This window comes from Cherax quadricarinatus, chromosome 1, assembly GCF_038502225.1.
Source record: "Cherax quadricarinatus isolate ZL_2023a chromosome 1, ASM3850222v1, whole genome shotgun sequence".
Taxonomy (NCBI): Eukaryota; Metazoa; Arthropoda; class Malacostraca; order Decapoda; family Parastacidae; genus Cherax; species Cherax quadricarinatus.
The window spans coordinates 6866936-6883581 of record NC_091292.1 but is presented as its reverse complement, the minus strand read 5'-3'; the positions used below and the strand labels follow the sequence as shown (position 1 = coordinate 6883581).

The window sequence follows — 16646 nt, the reverse complement described above, 5'->3', positions numbered from 1 at the left end:
TGGAAAAAGAAAATCTAGAAAAAAATGTCAAAGATGAGAAACATGACATAAAAATTGAAACTAAACCAGATATAAAACCAGTGAATGGTGTTCATGCAGCTTGGAATGTAGCTTATCATGCTCATTCATTGGAAGTTACAAACAGTGATAATAAAGAAAATGGTAAATCCATTTTAGCAGAATCGGACAATTTGATAAAAGATGAAAATAAATTATTTGATGTCAAGGAAGAAATGGATTTCAAGGATGATAAAACGTGGAATAACGGAGAGAGCTTTCCTGGTCACTACAAAGAGCTATACAAAGCCCTAACAGTCAAGAGTAAAACTACTGAAACTAGTGAGACATTGGGAGGCTCTGTTGATATGGAGGAAGTGAAGAGTGAACCTTCAGACAGTGATGAGGACTTTCAAACTTCTGACGCTGAAGGGGAGCCATGGCTGAGTGACAAACTGGAAGAGAATACATTGGACGAAGAGAGTTCTTGTATAGATTCAGACTCCAGCGAGCAAGAAGAATCTGAAGTGAACAATTCTGATAATCATTCTCTGGAATCCAATAACATTGACTATTTCAAGTTAGCTTATGCATCTACCAATGTTCAAATGGCCAAGCAAGGCCAGGCCTTATTGAAACAGAATGACTTTTATGGTACTGGCCTGTGTATAAGATCATTTGTTGATGGTTCTAAAAGTGATAAGAGTATTAAGCTAATTTCAAATAGTGAGAGAAGATTGAATACCAGTGTGACTGCAGGAGATAGCCCTCTTCAAAAAACAGCTGGTAATGTGGAGACCACAAACCATAGGGTAACTGGTAGTGCAGCAAAAGGTATGCTAACTGGTGGTGGAAAAAGTATTATGAGCAGTCATGAACAAAGTGATAATCATACTGTGTTGGTTGGAAGTGATACCATTTTCAGTAAAATACCTGTGGGTGTATCTAAATCTTCTAGTCTTCCCAACCAGCGTCAGTCTCCTGCATTGACTTTTTGTTCAAATGAGTGTAATGACATTTTGTGTTCAAATGAGTATGAAAACAAATTGACTTCATGTGATTGTAAGCACAAGTCTCTAGACTGTAATATGCATGAGAGTGATGTAACTACAGTAAATGTTTCATGTACCAGTTTGAGAACATGTAATCAACTAAAAAAGACAGATGATTCAGAGTTTTCAATGGAAATACCACATTTTTCTTCTATATTGAAAGTGAATGATATTAGTGATTCAGAAACTACTCGCCAATGTGAAGTTCAAAAAATCGACAATATTTTATCTTGTAGAGATGAATCCTTAGCTCGAAGCAGTAGCCGGTCAACAGAGGAGAGCTTTCTGTTGCGAACGCATGTTGTTGATGGCATAATCAGAACAGCTTGTGTTGAAACTCTTGCAGATGATAAGTTTGAAGATGAGACTATACCACTTCCTTCCCTAGGAAATGTGCAAAATGTTCCTCTTCCAACAAGCAGTGATATTACAAGGGTAACTGTTCCTTCTCATATTGATGCTAAGAATGTCTCATTTCCCTTGTGCATTAATTCTTCTTTGTGTCAAGAAAACTTTGTTTCCAAAGCCCAGGTTAGTGCCATCACTCAACATTCAAAGTTAAAAAGTATTGGTTCCAAGTTTTCATCTCGCCTCAGTGTTACAGAAAATGAAGAGTTGAAATCTATATGGCATCAAAGTTTTTGTAATTCCAGTGAGAAAAGCTTGAGTACCTTAGCAGTCATGGTGGGGATGAAGGAATGCAGACTTATTAAATGTGAAAATAGGATTCCTAATAATGTAAATCCCAGAGGAGATGAAGTGGTTCCGAGTCCAGAGAAATCCAGCTCAGTTATTCTTAAAAACATATGCACTGAAGCTCTCAATGACAGTAATGCCCGACAGAAAGGTTCAGCAAAACGGAAACCTAAAGGATGTGACAATGAGGATGTGAAGTGCATTTGGTTCTGGGGATTTGACAGTAATGCTGAAAATAAAGAAAAGGAGTACATTGATGGTAATTATGTGAGTGATGGCACATCCCCAACTATGAACATGATAACTGAGGTTGATACCGAAACAACAGATGATACCGATTGTGTCCCTGTTAGACGCGTGACTAGAAGTAGAACTCGAGCTTCCAGTGATTCTCGAGCTCTCCCTGAAGTTGATGTCTTCAAATGCCACTGTAATGGGAGTAACCCTGAGTTGTGTAAAACAGCAAGACTCCGACCTTCACGAGGTGCATGTGATGCCGATGTTGAAAAAGCAAGGGAAATTATTAGGAGACGACGTACATGTAACTACCGCAAATACGAGCCAGTATTTGAGAAAAAGCTTGAGAGTTTTACTTATGAAAGGGTGAGGATAAAAAGAAAGTCTAAATTTGAGTCTGTACATAATAATGAGGAAGAATTAGAAGAAGAAGAATATTATGAGCAAGAAAATGAAATAAAAGAGGATGAACAAAAAATCAGTGATGGCGAGGATTGTAGAGAAAAAGATGAGAAAGGTGAAAGAAAAATTACACCAGGCTGGTACGGAAAGGGGCTAAGGAAAGGCATAAAAAAGAAAACACGAGTGTGACGTTAAATGCACAGTTCTTTTAATTTCTTATGAACTTGCAGATGTGAAAAACTGCCATCAGTGTGGGATTAGAAGCTGGTCAGTAGCATGTACCTGAAGATGACATGTAAGGTGGGATCAAAGATTTTATGTTGATATTGTAGCTTTTGGAAGGTTATTATTTTTTTGTTTAATACTGACAGAAGAGGCTTTCTATAGCTTCAGAGAAAGCATGGGGAAGTCAAATCTTCATTTTTATTGTACTTTATTTTCATGTACTATAGCCTTTTATATATTTTGGATAATACTCTCCAAACCCCCTTTTGGTACTTGGTTTAATCTAAGCAAGTCAGTAGTTTGGTAATTATTATTATATACATTTTGAATCTTTCATAGCTTATAGATCCAGGTACAATAGTACATTTATTTGTAAAGAAGATGAGGCTCTTATGACCCTTATAACTTATTGAAATAGATCTCTTTATTAAAGTAAGGTTTATGTCTTAATGTACAGGTGGTTAAGTTATTGGCTAGAATTCTTCAGAGTGTGTGATAAATTTGTCAGCCCATATAATTATCTAGGGATTATTTATAGTCATTGTTTTCTTATTTTTATATACTATTTTTTAAATAGCTAGGGTAGACTTGGCATTCAATTACTAATAAATTTGTTGACAAACTGGCCCTTTCAGCCTGTTTCTACTATAGAAATTTGCCAAATGTCTTATACAAACATGGGCTTCTTTGATTATGTATAAGATATACTGTGCTAACATTTATTATGGGTGATTGATATTATAATAGTTGGAAGATATTACACTTAAAATGTGATGTGTGAGAGATGTATTGTAGATTTTTGTCCAGGAAGTGTGTGTGAAGTATTTGCTTGTACAGAACTTCACACAACTAGATAATAAGCAGATAACCCAATTCCTCAATTAATCACTGCCTGTTTACTGTTATGTGTTGCTTTGTCTCCATGAGAGAGACGGCACTCAGGAACCCGTACCTCGTAAATATGTTTCAGGGAATGCCACAGCACAGTGGGAGGACGTGGCTTCTTCAGAATGGTTAAGGTGAATATATGGCCTTTTGCTTGTTAAACACATACTGTGCTTTTGGAAGCATGCATATTTCATGTCATTATATTTACTGAGGATTGATATCAGCAATTCCAGGATGATAACAGAGCTGTCATCAAAATGTAGAAGGTTTGCCTTGCAATATTGCAGATAATAGATTCCCTATTTAAGGCAGCTGTATTTTGTTGTCACTCAGTTGTGAACAAGTTGCGATTTTTTTCTAAGAAGAAAAGCGAGTGACCCAGCATAAAACTTAGTCTAGTACATACTGTACTTACTGCTCCATTGAGAATTCCAGGTTGTTCGTAAAGAGGAATGTACATTAATAATTGTTAATTGTAAATTCTACATTTGAGGAAAAAAAGTAATTCTTAAATATTGTCTTATACAGTATAGCACTAATTAAGTAAATACTACACGGTAATGTCTCTCTCCATCAGAGCTCTCTTAAAATATTGTCAGAATTCTTCCAAGTATGACAGTTTGATTTTGTATTTAGAATGGCCTCAGATTTGGATTTTCCGAATTTTCAATTTCTTTTAATTTTGAATTTTCTGTTTAAGAAGAAATGTTTTGCAAAACATTTAATTTGAAATGATTATTAATACTTGAATTAAGATCAAAAACTCAATTTTAATTAGGAAAAAATCTACTGAATTTGAATATTTCCAAATATTGCAGAACATTTTCAAAAATTTGGATTTTAGAATCATTTATAAATTTCAGAATTTATTAAATGACCAAAATTCCTGAACCTCAGTTTGAAAAATATTAGTATTATAGAATAATTAAAAAAAATTTTAACCAGAAATAAGTCTTTATTATGACTGAAGAAATTGCAATAACATGATTGCAAACACATTACAGGATTGGTGGGACTCATACCATGGCAGACGAGCAGGCTGTGGCCAGTGGTTAGCACACTGGCCTGTGAGTTGTAGGACTTGCCTATCATAGGTTTGAACCCCACCCATTCTCTAATAATTTTGTTATTACAGTGGTTGCTTCTATTATTTGACCTAAATAGGGATGAGAGAAGTGAATTAGAGAAATTCTGAATAATTGTAGGGTTTCTTTCATGATTAAATGAAAAAATATTGAATCAGTGGAATACACATTGGTATACGGTATATTTTTATACCCAGATCATAAGAAAATACAATATAATACAGAATGGCTTTATAAATACAATATGAAAATACACTACGGGCAGTGTGTAGTGTAAATACGTATTATGCAGAAAATTCGGAGTGTGGAAATTAGGAGAAGCTGTGGAGTTAATAAAAGTATTAGTCAGAGGGCTGAAGAGGGGTTGTTGAGGTGGTTTGGTCATTTAGAGAGAATGGATCAAAGTAGAATGACATGGAGAGTGTATAAATCTGCAGGGGAAGGAAGGCGGGGTAAGGGTCATCCTTGAAAAGGTTGGAGGGAGGGGGTAAAGGTTTTGTGGGTGAGGGGCTTGGACTTCCAGCAAGCGTGCATGAGCGTGTTAGATAGGAGTGAATGGAGACGAATGGTATTTGGGACCTGACGAGCTGTTGGAGTGTGAGCAGGGTAATATTTAGTGAAGGGATTCAGGGAAACTGGTTATTTTTATATAGCCGGACTTGAGTCCTGGAAATGGGAAGTACAATGCCTGCACTTTAAAGGAGGGGTTTGGGATATTGGCAGTTTGGAGGGATATGTTGTGTATCTGTATACGTATATGCTTTTAAGCTGTTGTGTTCCGAGCACCTCTGCAAAAACAGTGGTTATGTGCGAGTGAGGTGAAAGTGTTGAATGATGATGAAAGTATTTTCTTTTTGGGGATTTTCTTTCTTTTTGGGTCACCCTGCCTCGGTGGGAGATGGCCAACTTGTTAAAAAAAAAATGTGTGATATTTAATACAAATTAAAATTTCTTTATCAATTTAAAAGAAAAGTAGTAAATCAGATCACCACACATGCCAGATGGCCATATGTATAAAATACAGTAGCAGTGCATTTCCTAAAAAAAAAAATTCTCAGCTGAAAAGAATTAAAAAAGGCACAATACCACAACTGGAACAATACACAGATAACCTGCAAATAGGAGGCTGAAAGTTTTGACGACTTTTCAGTCCGACTTGGACTATTATCTAGTCACCCAGAGAAGTGCGAAGGGAAGGGAGCCAGAATATATACAAGGCAAGGAAATGGAGGGGGATAATGGGAAGAGGGAGTAGTATTGTTTAGTAGTAGTAGTGCAAGTGATAGAGATAGTAATAGTAAAGTAATAGTGGTAATGAAAAAAGGGACAGAGACTGGAGGGTTAATGAAGAAATAGTAGTATTAATGGTGGAGGAGGGGGAACAAGAGAACAGCACTTTAAGATAGCTAATGACCCATGGGAGTAGGGCAGAACTGCCATACAACAGAACCTATGGGGGTCTTGTCATTGCATTTGATAAAAAATAAATGAAATTTCATCCTTTAATGACTTGCAATAAGAAAAATCTGCAGTTCTTGACCAATGTAGAACAAATATAAACCCATCACACATTTTTTTTTTTCAACAAACTGGCCGTATCCCACCAAGGCAGGGTGGCCCAAAAAGAAAAACAAAGTTTCTCTTTTTAAATTTAGTAATATATACAGGAGAAGGGGTTACTAGCCCCTTGCTCCCGGCATTTTAGTTGCCTCTTACAACACGCATGGCTTACGGAGGAAGAATTTTGTTCCACTTCCCCATGGAGATAAGAGGAAATAAACAAGAACAAGAACTAGAAAGAAAATAGAAGAAAACCCAGAGGGGTGTGTATATATATGCTTGTACATGTATGTGTAGTGTGACCTAAGTGTAAGTAGAAGTAGCAAGACGTACCTGAAATCTTGCATGTTTATGAAACAGAAAAATGGACACCGGCAATCCTACCATCATGTAAAACAATTACAGGTTTCCATTTTACATTCACTTGGCAGGACGGTAGTACCTCCCTGGGTGGTTGCTGTCCACCAACCTACTATCTAGAAAGAAATTAATACATTTAATAAAAATCGATGGAGGAAAAAATTGAGAAATGCTATCTTTTACAACTAAAAAAAAAAGTTCTTGACTAGTTTGTACCAAAAAATAGGGACCCACCACACGTGAAAAAAGTTTATAGACAAAAAATTAATACTTTTGTTAGTTTAGTGTTTATTTTTGTAAATATGACAATTTATTTGATAAAAAAAAAAAGTTTTAACTTTACACTTATTATCTATTAACACTACCTTTCCCTTTCTGCCTGTTAACTTAATTCTGGTTCCTGGACATCATACTTAATAGAAGCAAATGAAATTGACTTCTAGGTATATTATTGTTAAATTTAAATATTAACCCTTTGAGGGTCGACAGGCCCTCTCAGAAACTCGTTCTCAGGGTTGGCCAAATTTAAAAAAAAAAAAAAAAATTTCTTATGAAAAGATAGAGAATCTTTTCCCGGTCATAATGACACCAAAATTATGTGATTTGATGGAAAACTTAAGGAATTATGCTCTCGCGAAGTTAGCGGTCACTGCGATGTTTACGCATCGCGATTTTGCCCAATTTGAGCCCCATTTTCGGCCAATTCCTCTGTACTAGTTGACAAAAAACATGAATATTTCGCTAGAACTACTTTTTTTCTATTGAATGAGTGCAAGAAACCACCCATTTACCATTTTCAACTATCCAATACAGTGGTCAGAATTTAGCAATTTTGCCAATTTCACACAAATTTCAAAAAATGCCAATTTCCGAATAGGGTCCAGAACAAACAAGAAATACATTACTGGCACTAAAATGACATTTCTTCTGTTCATTAGTCACGTCTCAAGGCCCCTCTTACATTCTTTTGCTTTCCACTTTGAATTTTTATTCTCACGAAAAATAGAAGATTTACTGTTATGCAGACTACTGCATTAGTGTAAAAAATGATATAAATCATATTGGCGCACTTGCAAAAGAATGTCAGACTCACCAGTTGACGTGTATTGGACGCTTGGCATGATTTGTTTACTTTTGAACTTTGGTAAAAATCGAACATTTCTCCTACTTTGAGCTCAATTTCAAGGTACTTTTCATTGTAAAACCAGTGAAAATCATCTCAATTTCTGTGATATGCATTTCATTCTATAAAATGAGACCAAGAAAACTAGAATACAACAATAAATACCATACAAAAATACAGAGCAAAGTCGCTGTTTTATGCCAAAAAAACGGTGAAAGTTTTTTTTTTCTCATTATGCACTGTGTGCTGCAGGATTTTTTTTATACTGTGCACACTGACCACATAGACCCATTCTTTCATATGGAGGCCTACCAGCCTTTTCCCACGAGATTTGACGGCGCTAGAATTTATGCGTACTAGTACGTCAAAAACCCCTGCGCGTAAGACGTACTAGTACATCCGAAACCCTCAAAGGGTTAATATTAAATTTAATATTAAAATACCTGTTGTGTATAGAACGTGATCGCTTGTGGCATAACAAAACAAGTGTATTTTTAATGATAAAATATTATATTGTATTCTGTATATTGTACTTTTTACATGATCGCTTGCTGAAAAAAAATATCCAAAATTGTCTCATCCATTTGATGGGTAGATAATTATAGAGGCATATATGGTAGTAGGTAGTAGGTTGGTAGACAGCAACCACCCAGGGAGGTACTACCGTCCTGCCAAGTGAGTGTAAAACGAAAGCCTGTAATTGTTTTACATGATGGTAGGATTGCTGGTGTCTTTTGTCTGTCTCATAAATATGCAAGATTACAGGTACGTCTTGCTACTTCTACTTACACTTAAGTCACACTACACATACATGTACACGTTTATTTATACACACTCATCTGAGTTTTCTTTGATTTTATCTTAATAGTTCTTGGTCTTATTACTTTTCCTTTTATATCCATGGGGAAGTGGAATAAGAATCTTTCCTCCGTAAGCCATGCGTGTTGTAAAAGTCAACTAAAATGCCGGGAACAATGGGCTTGTAACCCCTTTAACTGTAAAGATTACTAAAAAGAATAAGAAGAAGAAAATTGTCAAAGTGGGAAGTCTGAATGTGCGTGGATGTTGTGCAAATGATAAGAAAGAGATGATTGTGGATGTTATGAATGAGAAGAAACTGGATGTCCTGGCTTTAAGTGAAACAAAGCTGAAGGGGGTGGGAGAGTTTCAATGGAGAGGAATAAATGGGATTAGGTCAGGGGTTTCAAATAGAGTTAGAGCTAAAGGAGTAGCAATAATGTTGAAGGATAAGCTATGGCAGGAAAAGAGGGACTACAAATGTATAAATTCAAGGATTATGTGGAGTAAAATAAAGATTGGATGTGAAAAGTGGGTTATAGTAAGCGTGTATGCACCTGGAGAAGAGAGAAGTGTAGAGGAGAGAGAGAGATTCTGGGAAATGTTGAGTGAATGCGTGGGGAGTTTTGAATCAAGTGTGAGAGTAATGGTGGTTGGGGATTTCAATGCTAAAGTGGGTAAAAATGTTATGGAGGGAGTAGTAGGTAAATTTGGGGTGCCAGGGGTAAATGTAAATGGGGAGCCTTTAATTGAGCTATGTGTAGAAAGAAATTTGGTAATAAGTAACACATATTTTATGAAAAAGAGGATAAATAAATATACAAGGTATGATGTAGCACGTAATGAAAGTAGTTTGTTAGATTATGTATTGGTGGATAAAAGGTTGATGGGTAGGCTCCAGGATGTACATGTTTATAGAGGGGCAACTGATATATCGGATCATTATTTAGTTGTAGCTACAGTTAGAGTAAGAGGTAGATGGGAAAAGAGGAAGGTGGCAACAACAAGTAAGAGGGAGGTGAAAGTGTATAAACTAAGGGAGGAGGAAGTTCGGGCGAGATATAAGCGACTATTGGCAGAAAGGTGGGCTAGTGCAAAGATGAGTAGTGGGGGGGTTGAAGAGGGTTGGAATAGTTTTAAAAATGCAGTATTGGAATGTGGGGCAGAAGTTTGTGGTTATAGGAGGGTGGGGGCAGGAGGAAAGAGGAGTGATTGGTGGAATGATGAAGTAAAGGGTGTGATAAAAGAGAAAAAGGTAGCTTATGAGAGGTTTTTACAAAGCAGAAGTGTTATAAGAAGAGCAGAGTATATGGAGAGTAAAAGAAAGGTGAAGAGAGTGGTGAGAGAGTGCAAAAGGAGAGCAGATGAGAGTGGGAGAGGCACTGTCAAGAAATTTTAATGAAAATAAGAAAAAATTTTGGAGTGAGTTAAACAAGTTAAGAAAGCCTAGGGAAAGTATGGATTTGTCAGTTAAAAACAGAGTAGGGGAGTTAGTAGATGGGGAGAGGGAGGTATTAGGTAGATGGCGAGAATATTTTGAGGAACTTTTAAATGTTAAGGAAGAAAGGGAGGCGGTAATTTCATGCACTGGCCAGGGAGGTATACCATCTTTTAGGAGTGAAGAAGAGCAGAATGTAAGTGTGGTGGAGGTACGTGAGGCATTACGTAGAATGAAAGGGGGTAAAGCAGCTGGAACTGATGGGATCAGGACAGAAATGTTAAAAGCAGGGGGGGATATAGTGTTGGAGTGGTTGGTACTTTTGTTTAATAAATGTATGAAAGAGGGGAAGGTACCTAGGGATTGGCGGAGAGCATGTATAGTCCCTTTATATAAAGGGAAAGGGGACAAAAGAGATTGTAAAAATTATAGAGGAATAAGTTTACTGAGTATACCAGGAAAAGTATACGGTAGGGTTATAATTGAAAGAATTAGAGGTAAGACAGAATGTAGAATTGCGGACGAGCAAGGAGGCTTCAGAGTGGGTAGGGGATGTGTAGATCAAGTGTTTACATTGAAGCATATATGTGAACAGTATTTAGATAAAGGTAGGGAAGTTTTTATTGCATTTATGGATTTAGAAAAGGCATATGATAGAGTGGATAGAGGAGCAATGTGGCAGATGTTGCAAGTATATGGAATAGGTGGTAAGTTACTAAATGCTGTAAAGAGCTTTTATGAGGATAGTGAGGCTCAGGTTAGAGTGTGTAGAAGAGAGGGAGAATACTTCCCGGTAAAAGTAGGTCTTAGACAGGGATGTGTAATGTCACCATGGTTGTTTAATATATTTATAGAATGGGTTGTAAAAGAAGTAAATGCTAGGGTGTTCGGGAGAGGGGTGGGATTAAATTATGGGGAATCAAATTCAAAATGGGAATTGACACAGTTACTTTTTGCTGATGATACTGTGCTTATGGGAGATTAAAGCACTAAAGAAAAATTGCAAAGGTTAGTGGATGAGTTTGAGAATGTGTGTAAAGGTAGAAAGTTGAAAGTGAACATAGAAAAGAGTAAGGTGATGAGGGTATCAAATGATTTAGATAAAGAAAAATTGGATATCAAATTGGGGAGGAGGAGTATGGAAGAAGTGAATGTTTTCAGATACTTAGGAGTTGACGTGTCGGCGGATGGATTTATGAAGGATGAGGTTAATCATAGAATTAATGAGGGAAAAAAGGTGAGTGGTGCGTTGAGGTATATGTGGAGTCAAAAAACGTTATCTATGGAGGCAAAGAAGGGAATGTATGAAAGTATAGTAGTACCAACACTCTTATATGGATGTGAAGCTTGGGTGGTAAATGCAGCAGCGAGGAGACGGTTGGAGGCAGTGGAGATGTCCTGTCTAAGGGCAATGTGTGGTGTAAATATTATGCAGAAAATTCGGAGTGTGGAAATTAGGAGAAGGTGTGGAGTTAATAAAAGCATTAGTCAGAGGGCAGAAGAGGGGTTGTTGAGGTGGTTTGGTCATTTAGAGAGAATGGATCAAAGTAGAATGACATGGAAAGCATATAAATCTATAGGGGAAGGAAAGAGGGGTAGGGGTCGTCCTCGAAAGGGTTGGAAAGAGGGGGTAAAGGAGGTTTTGTGGGTGAGGGGCTTGGACTTCCAGCAAGCGTGCATGAGCGTGTTAGATAGGAGTGAATGGAGACGAATGATACTTGGGACCTGACGATCTGTTGGAGTGTGAGCAGGGTAATATTTAGTGAAGGGATTCAGGGAAACCGGTTATTTTCATATAGTCAGACTTGAGTCCTGGAAATGGGAAGTACAATGCCTGCACTTTAAAGGAGGGGTTTGGGATATTGGCAGTTTGGAGGGATATGTTGTGTATCTCTATACGTATATGCTTCTAAGCTGTTGTATTCTGAGCACCTCTGCAAAAGCAGTGATAATGTGTGAGTGTGGTGAAAGTGTTGAATGATGATGAAAGTATTTTCTTTTTGGGGATTTTCCTTCTTTTTTTTGGGTCACCCTGCCTCGGTGGGAGACGACCGACTTGTTGAAAAAAAAAAAATATATGAAATGAAAAACGGGTGTTAGAAACCTGAGTCTGAATGAAAAAAAGGTTGAATAATAAGCATCCATTGCATTTGCAATTTTCTGGAATTCTTATATACATCTACACATTTTATTTGAATAGGAGAGAAATTACTGTTCGTTATTGGAGAGAGAAATTACATAAAATACCACACAGTGGAAAAAAAGAGAGACAAAGCAGTATAGTGCAATCCTGTATTGACAACATTTTGTCCACACACTGAGCTTGATCAAGTCACAGAACTTTAAGCCCATTGTGTGTGTGAAACATCATCAATAAAGGTTCACATTATACTCCATTTGTGTCTTTTCCATTGTATGTTATTACTTGCTGATGTGTTATGGGGAAAATGTCTTGTTACTGATGTAAGCAATGTTCACTATTAATATTTGAAAAAATTCGACTGGGAATGCAAGGTTTAAATTGTAGGCAATAAGAGATTTAAGGTATATAGAATATACAGTTGATGTAATAAGGAATATACCTATTAACATCACCTAAGTATTGTAGGAAGAAAAGTATGTATGCAAAAGAACATACTTTTATTTCCAAAATATGGTGAAGCACCTACAGTATGGTGAGTAAGACACTGATTTTAGAGAAATCTTTATTGTACGTTTTTAGACAAGTACGTGGCTTAGCGTTTCTTTTTGATTATAATAATAATACACAAGTACGTGTACTTGATAAGGTATAGTGTCTTACTCACCAGCATACCTTCTGGTGCTTCCACAGCAACATTGATTAGTGCTAACTTTGTGGACATGCAGCATTTGAAGTTTACTTGTTGTTGTTAAAACGATAAGCGAGTGCAGCAAAGCAAGTGGTGTAAATTCGCTGGAGTTAATGTGCCATCATGCTGAAAGATGCATTTATGGAGGCTCTGGCATGTGCCAGTACTTGAACTGTTGCAAATTAATAAAACATTTGTTTATATATGTACTGTACATTAAGTAGCACAGTATTACACATATTAAAATTATATTGGTACTCATATTTTAATGCATCACCAGATCTGAAAACCCCCAAGTCTCTAATCTACTGTCTCTTTCAGTGAAATGGTTGTCCATATCTCACACGAACTGCGATATTTCTTTGGCATTATATCCAGGGAATAGCATTTACCACCATTACTTGCATGCCATCTAAGTGAGGTAGATTATGTACGAGGCTTTAAGGTGATCCTCAGTGTATTTTACACTAACCCATGGTAATGATCACTTGTCATAATAAATTTTTCTGTGCAGGGTGAATAGGGAACTAACATAGGCTAAATGTTTCTGTTACTTCAAACAAATCCTGACTACATGCAACCTCTGTATCCCTTTTATGGTCAAGTATGTCAGTAATGTACATCAAACTCGAAAACTTGTGAAATGCACATTTGCAAATTCATTTACTATTCTACTAGAATTGCCTTTACTGTTGTGCATGTATTATGTGTTCATCCAGGTTTAAAATACTGTTTAAAATTTTTAAAGTTTAGAAATAAGATACTAATAAATTCTAGTAGAAATTTAAAGTCAGACCCTACACTACAAATAAATGCTTAACTGTGGAAAGAGAGTAGCTGCTAAATTTTGGCAATACTGTACAGCCATAAATAATGAAGAAGATATAATTACACCACATCATAAATTGTAGTCAAGTTTGATTACTTAACTCAACTAGGTTTTATGGCTATAATGTGCATTTAAAAAGTATTATGGTAAATCCTCTCATAATGCAGGAGATACTTTTTTGAAAACTGGCAGCTTATGGAAGTTAGCAGCATGTGAAGTAAAGACCTTGTAGGAAAAATAGGGTATGGTCCAGAGACCTCCAAATTGGCCAGACAACTTTTTTTTTTTTTTTTTTTTTTAAGTACACTAGGTACAAATTACTACAGTTTATCTTGCCTTACATCATAGTTGTTGTTGCTTATTGACCTGGAAATGTGTGGAGATGGTTGATGTGGGCTTTCTGGATGGATGCAGATGGTTGTGGCTCTTGTGTTGACGTAGATGCAATATCAGTAGTTGATTGTTATACCAGAGTGCTCAAATATTCTGTCATGCATCTCTAGTCTGCTTCATCTCTCTAATATTCTTGATTACAATCTGCACTCCTCATTACACAAGCTTTTATTCTATCCTTAATGTTTCTAATTGTACAGATGGTGGAATTTCTCAGACCAAAACTGTGGGCAATCTGCCTCACACATGCATCACCTTGAAGTATATCTAAAATTTCCATTTTTTCGGTACCATCAGAAATTCATATTTATGTCTTTTTAACACCTCCAGCATCTAGCATTCCTCTTCGGTGCCATGGTTAATGTCCAAAAAAAAGATGGGGTGATGAAAAAATTCAAAATCATTTGATAAACATAGGGTGAGAAAGGCACACAGACTCTTCCAGAGAGTAATTGCAGGTGGCATGGGTGGTGGTGGGTATAGGGAGGAGCTGTGCCTCTTTAACCCTTAAACTGTCCAAATGTAGATCATCATTCACTCGTGTAGCTCTCCGAACATAGATCTACGTTTTTTTGTACATAAAGCATGTAAAATTGAACGTAGATCTACGTTCTGAGTGCTACGCGAGTGAACATAGATCTATGTTTGGACAGGTTAAGGGTTAAATATTTGAACCTCAGGAAAAATTGGGTCGGAGGGAGAAAATTTCAGTGCATAATGCCCAGATTTTGTATGCACTTGATGCTTCCACGCTTACGTAATTTTCTATCAAGGCTTCTTTACACTTTATGCATTTTTGGATGTACTTTTTCAATTATTTACATAAAATCAAACTATGTAGCTTTGCTTTATAAGAGGGTTTACTGTATATACATTTTTGTTATCAATAATGTAGTTAAACTTTTCATGTATCATGTGATATAAAAAAGAAATTACAGTATAGTATATTCTTAAATATGCAACTACCATGCACAAATAACTTTGATCAGAGTCTTTGTTTCGTAGAAATTCCCAGTGGAATTTTCTTTTTATATCAGAATATTAAAACTAATAATAAAGCTTTAGCAAGTGATATGTGTATAGTTTACAGATAAAGACTTTTTTTTTTTTTTTTTAAGTATGTGCAGAATATTAGGAAACCTACAGTAAATTTTGTTTTTTTTTTTTTTTTTTTACAGCATTAGCACTACCCCACGACTGTAACAATAATGATAATAATAATAATTAGGATCTATCAAACTGAGCCAAAGAAGGATCAATTGCTTTCTCCCCTATTGCCTATACAGTGGACCCCCGCCTTACGATATTAATCCATTCCTGAGAGCTCATTGTAAGCCGAAATTATCGTTAGCTGAATTAATTTTCCCCTTAAGAAATAATGGAAATTAAATTAATCTGTTCCTGACACCCCAAAGTATGAAAAAAAAAAATTTTTACGACATGAAATATTAATTTTAATACTCACAAACTGAAGAAGACATGCACAATTACTACTCTACTAAGAATAGAATACGTGACACTTACCTTTATTGAAGATCTGGTGATGATTGATGGGATGGGAGGAGGGGAGAGTGTAGAAGTTATTGTTTAGAAGGGGACTTCCCTTCCATTAGGACTTGAGGTAGCAAGTCCTTTTCCAGGGTTACTTCCCTTCTTTTTTTAATGCCACTAGGACCAGCTTGAGAGTCACTGGGCCTCTGTCGCACAATAAATCTGTCCATAGAGCTCTGTACCTCCCGTTCCTTTAAGACTTTCCTAAAATGGGCCATAACATTGTCATTGTACAGGTTGCCAACATGGCTTGCAGTAGCTGTGTCAGGGTGATTTTCATTCGTAAAGGTTTGCAGTTTAACACACTTTGCACACATTTCCTTAATCTCTTTTTTCAATTTCATACTAATTCTTGAAGCTTTCTTGGGGTCCATGGTGACTTATTTTGTGGTTACAAGCACTAAAAACACTGGGATAATGTGAAATGTACCGAATGTATGCGTAGATGCGACCGCACTGGCTGGCTTGTAAACACTGCACTTGCATAGGTGGTACACTCTTGTTCTTTGTATCTCTCTCCTTCTCGGGCATTATCTATCCCGGATATTGTCTTTCTTGTTTCGTCATTACCGCCACCACTAATGTTACTTGGCGATTTTAATGCCCATCATTTCCTCTGGGGGGGTCTCACTGTGATTTCCATGGCATTCAGTTAGAGGCTTTTCTTGCTACCCACCCCCTCCATGTTTTAAATACAGGTACTCACACCCATTTTGATCCTCGAACTCATACTCTCTCTTGCATCGATCTCTCAGTCTGCTCTTCCTCTGCCACATTAGACTTCACCTGGTCTGTTCTGGATTTACATGACAGCGATCATTTCCCAATCATTCTTACTTCCCCTTCATATTCACCGCCTCTTCGTAACCCACGCTGGCAATTTGATCAGGCAAATTGGAACCTTTACTCACAACTAACTGTTTTTAGTGAGGTTCCTTCTTCGTCCTCCATTGATGAGCTTTTACACCTCTTCTCGTCCTCCGTTTTAACCGCAGCTTCTCATTCTATACCCCAAACTTCGAGCAGGCATTCTCAGAAATGCGTGCCTTGGTGGTCTCCTGCTTGTGCTCATGCAGTAAGTTTGAAACGCGCTGCGCGGGGCAGGTACCGGTACAATAGAACCACGGAGAGACTTCTTGATTTTAAGCAGAAGCGTGCAATCACTCGCCGTGTCATCCGTG

The 16646-nt window shown here is 36.9% G+C and overlaps 1 protein-coding gene across 1 annotated transcript in view; it reads left to right on the top strand.

Moving 5' to 3' along the window:
- Nucleotides 1-8362, top strand: part of Sirt7 (sirtuin 7) — a 33846-nt gene extending 25484 nt beyond the window's left edge. The window contains exon 9 of the mRNA XM_070090894.1: nucleotides 1-8362. This exon is cut by the window's left edge and continues 264 nt beyond it. Coding sequence (XP_069946995.1) covers nucleotides 1-2573 — 2573 coding nt within the window. The 3' untranslated portion in view covers nucleotides 2574-8362.
- Nucleotides 8363-16646: the final 8284 nt, after the last annotated feature.